This window comes from Dipodomys spectabilis, unplaced genomic scaffold (assembly GCF_019054845.1).
Source record: "Dipodomys spectabilis isolate Male_0828 unplaced genomic scaffold, ASM1905484v1 ptg000089l, whole genome shotgun sequence".
NCBI lineage: Eukaryota > Metazoa > Chordata > Mammalia > Rodentia > Heteromyidae > Dipodomys > Dipodomys spectabilis.
In genome coordinates, this window is record NW_024870766.1 from 9,862,133 (window position 1) to 9,879,857 (window position 17,725).

Genomic DNA, 17,725 nt, shown 5'->3' on the forward strand with positions numbered 1-17,725 from the left:
TATCATAACAAGTACTTAAATATTTAAAAGTAATTAAAAGTACATCACCATAGCTTTTAAATAGATCTTCAAAGTCAAATTCCCACGTAGAGTTGGTGTGATAACCCATGTTACTTAATTACTTTAGAATGACATTAAGTGATTTTGTCCAAATGATATTCTAGCATGTAAAAAAACCATTTTCCTGGTTATAAAGATATAAAATATCATTAGGTAGTCTATACCATTTGATATTTTCAGATTTAGTATAATTCCTACATGTAGTCGATTTTAGATGAATACTCATTGAAATATTAATTTAATATTAAGAGAAAATCACAGGTTTTTTTTTTACAAGTTAACTGCGCTAGTCTATATACTTGTGTGTATTCATACATAGACACACAAACATAAAATTTTAAATCGTAGAGCTTTATCCTTCTGAGGTAATTCAATTGGGTGACAAGGCATCAGGATTATTATTGCATTAGATACCTAAACTAAATACCTAGAATAAAATTTTCTCCAGACATACTTAAGGATGAATCAATATTATCAATGAGAACAGATGATGGAAGTACTACCTCATTCTTTGCAGTACAAACAGTGGCAATATCCACACTGGGAATAAAATAAACTAGTAAGGTGTAGTAGATCATCTTTCAACTAATAAAAATCATAAAGCCAGCTCCATTAAAATATGATGTTGTCTTTATTTAATATCCTTTTTTATAAATCTGTATTTATGGTGACTTCTTTCCTGACCAATCGTGATCCAGCTATCTCTAGGCTTTTAAAATTTGTTGGTAATATATAATCACTAGGTAAGAAATGAGAGCCTTTTCCTCAAAAACTTTCAAACATTTAAAAAGTATTATTTACAGAGGTTAAACAGATTCATAATATAGAAGAAATCGGGTAAGTAAAATATAAATCAGCATTCTATTTGTGAAGGACATATGTTTCTACATGCACATAAATACTATTTTTAAAGACAATAATTGCTAGTAAACATGTACCTTGGTAATAGAATTTATTGCTACCATTAAGCTAAAATTAAGTTTTATTTGCAGTGAGTAGAGACACTGTCAAAATATTTTCTCTGGAATGAGGTTCCTTTATGAAGATTTGTGCAAATATTTTCCTAACATGCTATTTGTAAAGTATAAATTGCTTCAACACTTTAAGCTTTAAAATTATTTGATGCCAAGATGCTTTATTGAGGGGATATATTTTCAGAATATAAAGCATACCTTTACTATCCACTCAATAAATACTAAATGCCTATTGCATTACAAATACTGTGAACCAGGCTGCATAGGTTGGTTAAGATTTCATAAAATGACTAGCAAGTAGGAAAGAAGGAAGAGAAAAACCAAACCAACACAGCAGCAACAGTTGCTCATCAAAATATAGAAATAGAAGGAAAAAGGAAATGAATTCTAATTCTTTCATTACAATAAAAATTGCACATATTTTCATGTGCATGCTACTTTAAATTATGTACAGATTGTGGTATGGCTAACTGAAGCAAATTAAGATATATATTACCTCACATAGTTATTATGATCCTTTGTGGTAAGAATACTTAAATTCTACTCTTGGCAATTTTAAATAACATAACCAACTATTATGAACTATAGTCACCATGTTCTATAATAGATCTCTGGTTTCCTCTCCTGCCAGAATGACTTTGGAGGACACAGGAGCCTGGTGAATAAATGGACTACCTTTCTCAAAGCCAGGCTCGTTTGCTCTGTGCCAGGTCCCAATGGCATTGACACCCACTTTGATGAACTACGTAAGTAGCTGGTGGTTTTTCCACAGGACTTTGTTCAGACTTTGCCACAACTACAGCAAACTCAATTCTCCCTAATTTTGTTTTCAAACAGAGGATGTATTCCTAATGAACTCTAAAGATCCCAAAAATCCAATTGTCTATGCAGTGTTTACAACATCAAGGTAAAGACCTTTCACTACTATGTTCATGAGACTGCATGTTATTTACTTGTTTTCCAAGTATCTGAAATTTGTGAAAATGAAATCCTGGATAGAATGCTGCTTTAATCATCTTTGAACTATCATACACACTTGGGTGGTTAAAGTCAGTTATTAGGAAATGCTTGTCTCATTTTTTTCATTTTCTCCCTACTTTAAGCCCCTTATACTAATATAAATCCTTGTTAAAACTTTCCAAACAAAGAAACATACAAAGAAATTATTTCAGGGAAGAATGTCATCAATCTCACCAGAAAGAAAGATGAAACAATTTAGAAAGAATATGCCATATTCTATGCATGGTTTCAGTTTAAATATTTGAGTTAAGTGTAGAATTTCATAAAAATTGATATATACATTTGTACAAGTTTGTCGTGACATGACTACGGAAATTAAGTGGAGTGACTTAATTTAGAATGGATATATATAATACACATATTTTATAATTATAAATAATGTGCACATACACAATTAAAATGCCTTGTCATATTATATATATATATATATTTCTTAATTACACGTTATTACAACAAGCAAAATGGCAATACGTATATACACACGTAATTGAAAGTTTCCTGTCTTCATCTCTTCATTACTTACATCAATAACTATATGGAAGAGATGAAAGGCAAGTGAGATGTTCTTAGATACTAACAATGTCACTGAGAAGAAAGTTCTCTTTCAAACCTAATGGTTTGCATGAGTACCCGTGGAGAGAGTAGATAGGGAAACAAAGCAACTTCTTTCTCTTTCTATTCATTGTGCTCCACTTTCCATAGAGTCAGACATATTTTCCTGCATTGAAAAGACTATAGAATTGCTGTACACACTTTTAGGCTTACTACAAGTAAAATGATCTCAAGTGAAACTAATACAAATGACTATATTTTAATTATTTAGTTGTTTTTTGTGTTTTTTTTAAATTTCTGTTTTTGTCAGTCATGGGGCTTGAACTGAGGGCATAGGCACTGTCTCTAAGCTCTTTTGTTCAAGGCTAACACTCTCCGACTTTGAGCTACAACACCACTTCCAGTTTTCTGGTAGTTAATAGGAGATAAGAGTCTCACAGACTTTCCCGCCAGAGGTGGTTTTGAACCATGATTTTCAGATCTCATCCTCTTGAGTAGCAATGATTACATGCATGGACTACTCTCCTGGCTATATAGCTTTTGAAGTTAGTAAATAGACTCTCTTTATAAATCTAATTATTCTCTTTTTTGAGGCACAACTTAGCTTTTACTGGCCACCTTGTAATCCACATGTTATCGTATAAAATGAATGCATGTTGGGTGCCCTTGACTCATTCCTGTAATTCAAGCTACTCTGCAGGCTGAGATCTGAGGCAGGAAAGTCCATGAGACTCATTTCCAATTAACCACCAGAAAACCATAAGTGGTGCTGTGGCCCAAGGTAGTAGAGTACTAACCTGCTCAAAAGAGCTCAGAGACAGTGCCCAGGAGTTGAGATCAAGCCCCACAAAAGCCACCACCACCACCAACAACAAAATCTCATAAAACCAAGTAACAAAAATCTGAGTATTAAGTTTATATAGTTTTTACAATGTATTGTTTAATACACAGACTTCATTTCTTCCTCCTCCTGCTCTATTCATCCTGCTGTTCATCTCTCTCTCCTCCTTCCATCCCCTCTTTCCTTTTTATCAGCCTTCTCTTCTCCTTCCCAAGATTTTTTCCTGTTTGTCTCTTCACCATTATATATATATATATATATATATATATATATATATACATATATATGTTTTATATTGAAAAAATACTATACAGAGGGCATACAATTGCATGAGTAAGGTAATGAGTACATTTCCTATCGAACATTGTTACATCCTCCTTTGTTTCTCCCCTACCATCCTTCCCTCCCCATCTCCTCAACTCCTCCCTAGCCCCCCTCCCAAGTTGTAAAGTTCGTTTGGGACACAAGTGTTTTTTTCTTTCTTGTTATTGCTTTTAACGTATTTATTAAGTATTATGTGATTCTTTTTGTTTCTTTTGTATGTTCTTCCCCCACAGTATAACCCCTGTTTTCACTGTATTTGATTCCGGTGCCCTGCATCTTGTTTATAAATTTTTCTAATCTGGGGAGGAGAAGGGAAAGAACAAAATGTTTAAATAAGGATACAGGATGACCCATTGTAACAATGAGATGTACAAGACACTGTGTTGAAAACGAACTCCTCATCATTATTTTCAGCATAAAGTTCACCTTACCTGAACTTGTTGAAAGAAACATGTGTCTTCATATGAATTTAGACAGGGCTATTGGTGACACATTTTAAGTAAAAAATAACTTGAATTAAAAATCAAAAGAACTACGGTGACCCCCATGTCCATGAGAGCATATAGAGAACATTTATCTGCAGTGTCCAATACTGGTTTATTCTGTGACCATTGAAGCCATTGTAAATACTTAGATATTTTCCTCTAATTTAAACTTTAATACTCTGGTTATGATGGTTCATATATGTAATTCCAGCATGGGAACTGCATACAAAGCCCCTGTCTTATGAAAAGCATTTACATGTACAAATAAGAAACATATTTTTACTGATTCTATATACAAGATATCTAAAGATTGTGCAAATTGAGCATGTATTCATTGTTCCATTTTTATACAATGATTCTTAGATTTGACTATGCTCCAGAACCACTTAGAGAGCATATTAAAGTTCAGGTCCTTGTATTTTGTAACCAGCCAAAGAAGTCAATTTAAATTAGAAAAATCATGCCAACAAAAATTCATATTTATCCAATGATCTCCCAGAATGTCTGATTCTATAGATTCTGTAGAATTGTTCTATAGAATTCTATAGATTATATAGGCTAAATTTCCAGTTTTCACAAGTCCTACAGTCATGTTAATGCTACACTAATTGTAAGGATCCCCAGCTTATTTTCCACTGACTTCATGGACAAGACAGTGTTACCTCTCCAATGGATATGTATTGGTGAACTAGTCATAAAAGCTATACATGATAGTCAGAAAGCCTTTGGATGCTGTCTGATTTTAACTGTGTACTAGCAAAATATAGAGCAATAAGGGGTATCTACCATAAACATTGGGTTAAAAGATGATGAATCTAACAAAGGTTAATTTGTTATTAGAACCATCATCAAAACATCAAATCCTATTACTATTTATTGTAAGTTACAACCCTGTGCTCAGTAATTGATACAGCTGGAGAGAAGCTAGCCTGACACAGTACTTACAAGCTCCTTCCCTCAGGACACTTGTGGTCTTCCTAGCAGCACCCACATGGAGCAGTTTCAAATAATAAACTCTTAGGAACACATGGTTTTTATTTGGTCTGATTTATAGGCAGGCAGTTTTCTATGGGGAGAGATCAGTTAAAAGATAAGAATTCCATATTGTCAATGTGCACAGCTGTTTAATATCTTCACATAAGCTGTATTTGTCTTACTGCATTTAAATGTAAGCTGTGACAGCTAGACTTTCAGTTTACTTCACTTACCTGATGTTTGCTTAGTAGAATGATGTGAATAATTGGTATAATTATCCATTTTTACCAGGGCATAATAACTACTCACTTAAAGCTATTGTCTGGATTGGAAGGAGATAATATTTGAAGTGCCTTCACAAATGTCAAACTTAGTTATTTGATCTAGTATAGTTTTGTGACTTTAATGCTTAAAATGATAAAAAGGTAAAGCCAGGCACTGGTGGCTTACACTTTTAATTGTAGATACTCAGGAGGCTAAGATCTGAGGAAAGAAGTTCAAAGCCAGCCTGGACAAGACGTCCACAAGACCCAAAAAAGCACCAAAAAAGCTGGAAGTGGACCTGCAGCTCAAGTGATAGAGTGCGAGCCTTGAGCTAAATACATACATACATACACACTTACATACATACATACATATACACATACATACATAATCAGGTACAGCAACCAGGCCCTGAGTTCAAAACTCTTGTACCAGCACACACGTACATGTATGCAAACACACACACACACACACAAAATCACACATACTTCAACTCAGAAAATTCATTTTCTATCAGGTTCAGTTTATAAAATCTCTACTTAAACATTTTTGCTTAGAAGTTCACCAGTTTCAATAATTTTGATTGAGAATTATATAAAGTGTGTATTCTATTTTCATAGTACACTAAAAATCAAATATTAATTTCTTCAGTAGTTTGATGTGAGTTTATATATATATGTATATTCTATGAACAATAAATATGTCACTCATGCTTTTTAGCTTAGAGAAATCATAAGCTTATTTTCTTGTGCATTGATACAATACATATGAGCTAATATCATTCCATACAATATCTTTGATAATTAGAGTTTACATATATATATGTAAACTCTATAAGGGGAAACTAAGGAGGAGGCAACAATGCTTATAAGAAATGTACTCATTGCCTTGTTCACGTAATTGTAACCCCTCTGTACGGCATTTTCACAATAAAAAAACATTAATAAAAAAAGAAAAAGAAAAAAAAGAAAAAATATACATGTTATGTTTATTAATACCTGAAAGTTTATAACCATTTTCATGCCATATTGAGTACCTCTTTGGGGTTTCTTTTTCAGCAACATCTTCAAGGGGTCGGCTGTGTGCATGTACAGTATGAGTGATGTACGGAGGGTGTTCCTTGGCCCGTATGCTCACAGAGATGGTCCCAACTACCAGTGGGTGCCATATCAAGGGCGAGTCCCCTATCCACGGCCGGGAACTGTAAGTAGTTTGGACATCTAACAGATGAAATGAGCTGTTTTGAGTTATCCGTTCAACGTATTAATGTAAATGTTAATGCTTGCCTTTATTAGCAATAGATTTGGGGAAATAAGAACCAAATGGGCAGACTTCTTTTATGAGTGAGATGTGGTGGAAATGTGCTCCATAATAGTTGCTTCTAGCTGATTAATCTTGTAACCAAAGCTAAAGTAGAATTTCAGAATAATCACTAAGATGAAATATCTATTGGTTACAAGAAGCCAAATCGGTTTTGTATGAAAAATAAATATTAACTCCATATTAATGGCAGATTAGTTTTACTTCATTAGTAACAGGTTTATATTCTTACTTTTGATTGGTGAAAGTAAGTTTGTGCTAAATAGGAATCAACTTCACTTCATCATGCGTGGTAGAACTCCATTTGCTATTATTTTGAGAAACAGAAATAAATTCAATGTTTTATCTGAATCTATACAATGAGGAACTAAAAATAGCAAGTAGAACTAAGGTAGACATTGCTATACTGTAGATTCTAAAAGCAATTTTATAGGGAGATATAGATATAGTCAAAACTTTATTTATATAACTACAGATTTCAATGGCCAGTATTGTATCTCATCAGTGTAGAGATGCGAGTGTAGAGTTGTAAGTAATAGATCTAGTAGTCAGTTCAGGAGGTTCAGTACACTCATGTTATTCACAGGTACTTATTATGAGACATAAATCAAAACCACTAAGTGTTAGAAAGAGGACAAGTGAAGAGTTACCTAATTGAGGAGTCAGAGATGATATCTCACTCTGAATAAAATTCACTTGGACAAGCTTATTAGTGCTAAAAGGTGCCCACTGAGAAAATGTCATTCCATCAACATGACTGGAAAAAAATCACAGGCTTCTGAAACGATGTTATTATTTCTGTATATTAGCTAGGCTGTATTAAGTAAAAAGACAGTAAAGCAAGAAGATAAATTGTACAGAGAACTAAAATAAATCTCTTTGCTTTATAATTTGATAATAGAATATTAACATTTTGCAACCTATTTTTACTACTTGATAGAAAAGATGCACACAAATAATTTTAAACATCATTAGATAGGCTTTGTTGCTTCTTTAAGGGTTTTCTATAGTGATTTGATATCATAATAAAGTTAAATGATTTGATAATCTACTTAAAAACAGAAGTAAATTGTTAGGTTTTTATTATATTATTGTATTGTGTATATTCTTAGAAAAATACATACATAAATATAGATGCATATATAATCTCATTTCAAGCAGATCTACTTCATTCCTCATGAATTATTAATGTTTTTTTCAACGTAATGTCAGAGACAATTGATTTCTAATTCTAAGCTTCTTGTAAGATCAGTATCTTCTCTTAATTACATTTTGTCTCTCTAGCTCTTACATTATATGGCAGAAATTATTTAAGTGTGAAAGCACAAAGCATGAGATTGGAGATACTGTATCTATGAATATGTGTACCACATAATTAAATGTGGAGAAATGAGCCACATTACAGTTTCCTCATTTCTGCTTGGCTGCCTTATATTGAGTGCTTCTCTCCTGAGATGACATTATGCCAGCACACAACAATGAAGTTTTTATGACTTGTAGGGCCGATATCACTTTGGGTTAATCATGATGTCCATTCCATTCTAGTTGGTCATCACAGTTACCCTGTGATGCAGGTGTTTGCAGGATTAGAAAATCATTCTGACTTTCTCCAATCCAATCATTACTTCCATTTAGTTTTTATTTTATTCTATTCTATTTATTATATCAAATACCACTGTATATATACAACTTGGTTGTGTAGTTACAAAAGCCTCAGACTTTTCCTATACACTGATTCATGGGAGGAATTTGCAAGTTCTTCAGAAGAAATGGTGACATAATTCCTTTCAGAAGTTATATACTGGAAGTGGCGCTGTACTCAAGTGGTAGAGCGCTAGTCTTGAGCTGAAAAGCTGAGGGACAGTGCCCAGGCTCAGAGTTCAAGCCCCATGACCGACAAAAAAAAAACAACAACAGAAGTTATATGCTTAAGAAATAAGTACTGATGTTTACATTTACTAATTTCAGTTAATATTAACTATTAATCACTAATGACTGTTGATTGAATGTATTAATGTAAAATATAAGTAACACAATAATCACAGGTTAGATTCCTAAACCACTGAGGTCATGCACTATTATGTAATTCCTGGTCCTCTTCATTAGTGGTTAAATAAAAAGTATTCTCTTTGTCTTTTTCTTCATAGTGTCCAAGTAAAACATTTGGTGGATTTGACTCAACAAAGGACCTTCCTGATGATGTTATAACTTTTGCACGAAGTCATCCAGCTATGTACAATCCAGTTTTTCCTATTAACAACCGTCCAATAATGATCAAAACAGATGTCAATTATCAGTTTACTCAAATTGTAGTAGATCGAGTGGATGCAGAAGATGGCCAGTACGATGTCATGTTTATTGGAACAGGTAAAGGTGTAGCTTCTGTTGGCCATTTTCTTCTAGAACACTATCTTTTACTGATTAGCCATATTAAATATTGAAAGTAAGTTTGCTAGACATTTTCAAGATATAGTTCATCTCTCATCAAAGGTTAAAATTCTGAGTATTACTAATTCATTATCCTTTTAGAAAAGTAAAGACATATAATTGAAAATACCTTTCAGTTTCACGGAACTACATGAAAATCAAGCAAAGATTACGTGAACAATTATTGTTGAGAGTTGAATTAAACTCTTGTGATCAATGACTTTTGGGAACAAATTTATATTGCTCTAACCATATCTGAAATTTACATGTGAATCAGTAATAGTCATCGAATGCAAAATTGTCTGAACCTTAAAATGGTCATCTGATGAGAACTTCCAAAAAACTTCCAAAACTATCAAGATTTGTTCATTTTTTTTCTACCACTTAGTGGAGAAAAAGTAAAAGAAAAAAAGAATCAATCTATCATTAGACACATCTACAAATATTTTAACATTGACTTTTTAGTAACTATAATTGCAAACAAAAATTTCTGAGTATTTTCAGAATTGATTATATTATTACTATGATGTATTATTTTATTTTCCTTGGCTCCTTTTACTAGTAATACTATTTTGGAAAGAATCATTTATAAATCTGAAACTAGCTATTTAGGGTCAAATTTCAAGGTAGTACATTTCTAGCATCCATTAACTTGTTAACTTACATAAATCAATGGGAAATGAAGTGATTTCTCCACTGGAACCTTATATAATAATGTTTATTTTTCCTTGGTGAGAAACACAAAAATAATATGCTAACTACAAAAGAATGTCAACTGTGCAGTGTTTTAAAGAATTAAAGTTTTATAACAAAGTTATGAAACACTTATGCTATCAGGTGTAAGTGTTAAATTCTGAGCAATACATTACAGTCTATTTTCACAGGTAAGAAACTCTCTCTATGAAATAAAAGACTCCTAAAGAGATTCAAGGCCCCATAAAAGTCAATGGATTATTATTAGCACCAACTTCAGATTGCTAGAAAATATATGATTATATAGTATTTCTTCAATAAACATTATTTTATCTGCCAATGCAAATAAAATTGAATCTTTCTATACAGTAATTATAATTGATGGTCAGTTTCTCATACATATATATATATATATATATATATATATACATACATACATATACATATATATGTTTCTTCACTTTTGGCTTAAAACTTCTCCAAAAACCTCTTACCCACCCTCAAAGCAACAAATTTGCTTTAGGGAATTTTACCAAAGACAGCCAGTCACAAGCCTTCAATCCTTCTCTGACACAAACTGTCTTTAAAGGCACCAATTTCATGAGAATGTTGAAGGTCTGATGGTGTGGACAGCTGTAGGTCAATACAGACCAGGGTCAGTTGTCAGCAAAGTAAATTGATTACAGTAATTTTATCTCTTAACTAAGTTTCACATCATAGCATATTGATCTTAGTTGAGTAATCTGATTCAATTTGTGTGAAAATGTTTGAAATATTACTCCATAAAATTTGATCTGAAGTACAGATAAAGTTGTGTTTAGACACTAGAGATCTGATCATAAGCACTGGGTAGATTAACTTAATTTCCCTTTAATCTTTGGTGTTATGAGTAGTCTAGGGTCTTGTAAACATAGAAGGATCATCTTAAAAGAGACCTTTAAAATGTACAAGGGATAAACTGGTAGCCTTTATTGATCACCATAAAAATCATTGTCAATGGTATAAGTACATTGAGTTATTTTTATTATGGTAACTTGTTCTTTCTTATAAGGTGTCCTCAAAAATATTCTGTTAAATTTGATGAAAATAAGCCATTTGAAGCTAATAAACAATTGTTGATCAAATTTACCCAGTAATGGGATATTGAAAAGTCAAATTTTTAGTTTAAAAAGACCCTTCTGTCAAGCAGTAGAATATACAATTTGAAAAATTAATATTGTTTTAAGTAGCTGAATAAATGTGATAACTCCTACCACTAAAATGATCAATAATGAAAACTTTTAAATTGTTTGGTATATCTACAAAATGTACTCAATTATGTGAATTTGAAATGTCTTCTATGCCTTAAAATTGATTTACCATTGGGTGCATTAGTGAAAAATTACTGTAATACGTAGTGCTGAGTGGTTATCTTGAGGAATCATGTTATTGTCTTTCCTCACTGTGTAATTATTGAGTTCTCTTTAAGGGCTTCCAGTGTTACAGAGTTTCAGGCGACAGGATGAGCAGCCAGGCTCTGACTGCCCAGTGCTAAACAACATTCCTACATTTTTCATCTATATTTCATCTTTAACAGAACACAGTCATTTCATAATAGAAGTGGGAAAACCTGTTACCACATCAGACTGATATTATAGCTAGTTTTCTTTTCTTCTGAGATACTTCACAATTAATGAGATTTTGAAATTAATAATACAGAAATTCACTCCAACATGCCAATTTCTGGAGTGCTAATAATGTTATATTTTACAATCACGTGATTTCAGGATAAAACCTTCAATAGAATATAGTTCTTAAAATTCAGGGCTTTTAAAAATACCTTTTATTTCTTTAGGTAGTTGTACAAAAGAGTTGCCATTCACCAAAACAATGTATGAATCCAGCATATCTGTCTTTATAGCTGATCACATGTAGAATTGTCTGAAATGCATTCTAATATTTTGACAAAACAAAACAAATTAAAAGGAAGACGCAAGTCAAAATGTTCTTTTTTGGGACACATCTCAATTTCTTTCATTAGCTCTAACTTCTGTTAAGATCTCTTTAAGTGACAGCCTTTATTTTTCCTCTCTTCCAAAGATATTGGTACCGTTCTTAAAGTAGTCTCGATTCCTAAGGAGACATGGCATGATTTAGAAGAAGTTCTGCTTGAAGAAATGACAGTTTTTCGGGTGAGTGCTGCTTAATTTCAAGTGTCAACAAGTTCAAGTGTGTATCTTTCCCCCAGGACAACTGCATGCTGAATTTGGTATGGACAAGTAATCTAACATACCTTTCTAATTAGCTTGTCAATTAGAAGCCAGACACTAGTCAAAATAAACCTTGAAACTTTCAATGTACTTTAAATCTAAATACATGAAAAAAGATAGTATTGGCTCAAGTTTTGTTTTCTTAATGATAAAAAATATATGTTTTACCCTTTTATATTATTTATATGCATTACTTCAATGAGTAAACTCCTCCCCCTTGCAAATCTTCCCCCCCCCCCACACACACACATACACTTGATGGTATAGCTGGAACAATATGTAGCTTTTTTGATTTCATTCAATGAAATACATTCTGGATGACAGAGTAATAAAGACATTTCAATCACATTCACAAGTTGTTTCATTGTATCTTCTTAAATCATTTCTTGGCAAAAGTAAATTTGAAGATTTCATATTAATAGCAGCAAATTTGTTGTAAACTCCTAGTCTGCACACTTAAGAAATATAGAGATGTTTGTCCTTTTGTGTTCGGTGCCATAGAACACAGGTAAATTTCTGAGGCATTGAAGTTGAAGCTACAGAAAATAGAAAATGAAAGAACTGAAGGGGTGTAATGTAGAGATTATATCTGATGTTTCTTTTACAAAGCTAGACAATAGGTATCATCTGAACTGACATACGTTTTGGCATAAATTATTTGTGAGACTTCAAAGAGATTATTTGGGGAGGTCAACTCATATTGGGATATTTATAACTGCACAATAAATTTGAATTGGCAGAAAGTAAACAACTCATTAGGTCTAGTCTTTCAACTTCAGTGGTATATATTTTTAAAGATTTGTATTAGAGAATAATTTCATCTCCAGGCAGTTCAGATAGCTTATCTATAAAATGAATGTGTTGGATTACGTTTTCAATGAATTCAACATTAATTGGTAAGCAAAATCTTCCCAAAACTTCTCTTAACCCTATATTTCTAAACCAGGGCAATTCACATTGGCTCAGTACTCAGTAATAATGTGAGGACAAAGTGAAGTAAAATGTGACAGTTTCATATATATATAGATAGATATAGATGTAGATATACATATGTATATATGTATATATATATATTTATTTATTTAATGAAATTTTTGTTAAATTGCTTGGAATATTTAACAGACTTTCTGAGTTTCCTATCAGCAAAGGAGCAGGAATAACCCCTAATTCACCAAGAAATTAGAGAGTTAGAGATGGGCATGTAATGAAATAGGATAGTGGAAGCTCTGTGGTCAACCTATTATTGTTAATAGTATTTTATTGATTTCAATCAGCTAAGCTCAAAATGAGATATCTTTAGTTGGTATGCCTACAAACCCTTGATTTAAAAACTCCAAATTAGTAAAACTCTCATTCTGGCTTCTTAAACCCAAGCACTCTGCCCTTATTTATAGTTTATATTGGATGTAGGGTGAAAACTAATTCTTAGCCTTTTCCATAACACAGGAGTTCCCTCAGGGAACAAGCACATTGAAACTTCAGCCTATAAATTTTAGCAAAACAATTATCCAAATGGACTGATATCCACTACAGAATGGACGTAGTTTCCATAAGCAAATTGGCATTGGGGAGTGAGTGGATTTATAAATTGCTGTGTTGTGTTCATTTTCAGAGCCTAAGGTTTATTTGTAATCAACATTTATAAATGAATTAATGAAACCATATTAATACAAAATAGAAATTGGGGACCCTATAGATTATAAGGGCCTTCTACAAGATGTCCAGGATTAGAGTATGCACATAGAGAATGGGAATATAAATTGGTAATGGCAGCAGTTTATCCTGCTAATCTGGTACCTTTAGTAGAAAAACAAAAGGTTACCAGTTGTGCACATTTGAAGATGTATATTGCCACCTGTTACTAATATAGTTATGAGACACAACAGTATACTACCCTGAGAAATGTAAAATTATTTTTAGACTTTATTATTCAAATTAATCTTGATTTCTTTATTTACACCCTTCAGTTGATAGGCATAATCAAACAGAGGCCATTTATCAGGAGGAGGGGCATATGCGTGTATGTGGGTCATGGGACAAGGATGGTACTAACTTTTGGTAGCACAGAGATAAATCTTGAAAATCTTACCCCTGAGAATATGTAAATTTCAGGTTACTCTGTGTTTCCAGGACTGACTTATTATCTATTAGTGTAATTAAAGTTTACTTTGTAGAATTGTTTAAAGTCAAGGGAAGACATTTTAGAATACTTTCTCTCTCTCTCTCTCTCTCTCTCTCTCTCTCTCTCTCTCTCCATTTTTCAGGGATTCAGTGAACAAAATATGCATATTTTTGAGTTAAACTGTATTCTAGTAAATTTTTATTCTTCATATCTTTAGATTTTAAGTTTATATATCCTATCTTGCTTTTGTACTTTGATATATTTTGAAAAAATCCAACAAGGTGCTGATGGCACACACCTGTAAATCCTAGATACTCAGGAAGCTAGGATTGCAATTTAAAGGCAGCCAGGGCAGGAAAATCCTTGAGACTTTTACCTCCAACAAACTTGAAAAAATAAAAGTTTGAAGAGGATCTGTGACTCAAGTGGTAGAGCTCTAGCCTTAGGTAAAAATTTCAAGGACATTACTGAGTCCCTGAGTTCAAGCTCCAGAACCAATTTGCACATAAGCGTGGCACATGCATGTGCACGCACACACACACACACACACACACACACACACACACACACACACACACACACACACACTCCAATTTATAAATAGGAATTTTATTTAAGCTGAACTGTTAAAATGACCTTCAACAAAATCATGAGATATTGAAAGCCAACATTCTTGCCTGTAAAATATTTGACCTCTATTCTATTTTGTTAGTATTTTCTGCTTTCCAGAGAACTACACAATCAACTTATATGTGAGATTTCTGTTGCAATATATTTTTGGTGCTGGCACATGTTCTAATCTTAGATGTTCAAAGTGAGTAGATGATGATGATCACAGTTCAGGACAGCACAGGCAAAAAAAAAAAACTTAGAATGATATTATGTAAACAAATAAGTTCAACATGGTGTTTTCAACTGTAAACCTAGCATAGGTGGAAGGCAGCGATATAGATAGGTTCATGATCTGAGGCTGGCCTTACCAAAAAGCAAGACCCGATCTGAAAAAAACAAATAGAATTCAAGATATTGCTTCAGGAGTATATAATTTGTTTAGAACATGTGAGTCCCTGAGTTCAAAACCACATACCACTAAGAAGAAAAAAGAAAGTATCTTGAAAAGAATTCTTTATCAATCCCAAACATCTATTGATAAGTAAATAATATTGTGCTAGCATAGAAATAATTTCTTAGCAATCTTCAGTTTTGTGAAAAGTTTGTTTGCAACTAGAAATACCTCTCCTTGCACAGAAACTGCCCTAGTTTTTCTATGCTCTTTGCTATGCATATTGTCATCATAATATCTTTGACACTCAAGTAAACAAAACATATTTGAACAGAGTTTAGAGAATTATTTACTTTCAATTGTTTTATCAGGAAAAGTCCTAGCAATTGGAATATTTCATTGTCAAACTTTAATTTTGCAGAGAAGAAAAAACACAACACAACATAATAGATATATACTGTGAAAAACAAAAGAATGTAATGATTTCTATCATTTTATTTGAGTCTTTTATCATCTCTTTTAAAATAAAATACAATAGAAAGGTTAACTTGGACACTGTGATACTTTTAACAAGGTCAATAGGCAAAGTTCAGAGTTAGGATCATCCTTATACCTCACACCCTTGGATAGTTTTTTAAAGACATATATAATGCTAACCAACCTGTTAATTTCCCATGTTTTCTTCTACATTGGACCATGTTCATTGTGCTCTTAATCGACTGAATACACAAACTTTATATCAGTTCTTGAATTTCAACCTGTCCAGTCCATCACCATCTCAAGATTAATTAATTAATCTGTCCAGTCCATCACCATCTCAAGATTAATTAATTAACCTGTCCAGCCCATCACCAACTCAAACAATAGGACCCCCTCTTTTCAGTGATTTCTCTGACTTCAAACACATTTTTGTTCTGGGTAAAATTAAATCCCTATCAGTGCAGAGAAAGAAAAATGTTTCTTGGCCATAAAATTTCTATTTTAGAGTATAAATGTTAGTAAGCAATGAGGTGAAAGAAAGTTGGCATTTGAATCAATGTCAAGAATTCTGATTTCCAACTAATGCTATTCAAAATAGCATTTAAAAGCTAAAACGTAGCTGATAGTTCACTGTGAGTTGTAATCAGATATCTGAATTTGGATCTTATTTTTTTCTGATTCTGAACCAGCTAGTTAAAGTCAGTAGAGCATCAGCTTCTCTTTATCATGAAGAATACACTTTTTAAAATGTTTTCTCAAAAGTTAACCTTGCAAGTCAGTGTTAACTATTGTCAACTAGTTATAGAAATAATTTGCTTTAAAATGATTGAACCAAATTCTGTGTCTTATTTCTTTGTTATTGTTGTTGTTGATTATTTGTCTTTTGTTTTATGCTAATATGGGGGCTTGAACTCAGGGCCAGGACACTGTCCTTCAGCGTCTTCATTTAGTACTGGTGCTCTAACAATTTTGAGCCACACCTCCACTCCTGGCTTTTGCCGGTTAATTACAGATAAAAGTCTCACAAACTTTTCTGCCAAACTAGCATTGAATTGTGATCCTCTGATCTCAGGCTTCTGGGTAGAGAATATAGGCATGAACTACCTCAGCCCTGTCATCTTATTTCTTAAGATAGCTTATCTATAGCTTGTTGAATATTCAAAAGACATAAAAGCCTGACATGTGCTGATTTTTTTACATGAACTCTTCAGTATAGGGTTATCTTTCCAATCCTGTTCAAAAGGGTTTTGCTTTTGAAACACTTTAGTGCTAAATCAACTTGCAGTGCATTTAGGAATAATGGGCTTATTTGGAGTAATAATGCCTGTAAAGGATTGCAAGGCAGTTACATCAATAACACATGCATTTTAGACCCAATTTATACAATATTCCAGGAACAGCTGAGCAAACAAATGAAGGCATTTAATTTTCATTCAGATGTAAAACATAATTGATACTTTCCAAAACCTACTCTATCAACTCATTCTAAAGGAGCACTGTGTGCTTAGCATCCAGTGAGCTATCTCAGAATCTCCTAGCATCAGCAGGTTGAAAAGCTTTGCAAGTGCAAAAGTTTAATAGAGACTAGATTAAAATATCTGGGAAAAACAGGATAAATTGGAGTAATAGAAAACCCTGAAAAGTTGCTAAGTTTTTAATTTCATTTTTACTTGAACACCAATTAAATTTGCAATTGAAGCCAGTTTCATGAAAAAAAAATGCTTATGAAGCTACATCTGTTTTAAATGTAAGTCATTTCTACCATCAGCGAGCTCTCAAGAAAAAAAATATAGCTCATTTAAACGCATGTCATCTTAATATATTGTCTATTAAAATTCAACTGCAGGCAGTGTAGAACCCATATTATTCCAGATTGTTATTAATCTTGTGATCTAAATAATAAATAAACCTCTATTAATTAAGAAACTCTAGGACC

General features: G+C 32.7%; 1 protein-coding gene across 1 annotated transcript in view; it reads left to right on the forward strand.

Moving 5' to 3' along the window:
- The window catches only part of Sema3a (semaphorin 3A), a 222,638-nt gene that overhangs the window by 174,245 nt on the left and 30,668 nt on the right, over window positions 1–17,725 (forward strand). The window contains exons 8-12 of the mRNA XM_042684788.1: window positions 1,666–1,780; window positions 1,872–1,941; window positions 6,554–6,698; window positions 8,963–9,182; window positions 12,015–12,106. Coding sequence (XP_042540722.1) covers window positions 1,666–1,780; window positions 1,872–1,941; window positions 6,554–6,698; window positions 8,963–9,182; window positions 12,015–12,106 — 642 coding nt within the window. The remainder of the gene's footprint in view (window positions 1–1,665; window positions 1,781–1,871; window positions 1,942–6,553; window positions 6,699–8,962; window positions 9,183–12,014; window positions 12,107–17,725) is intronic.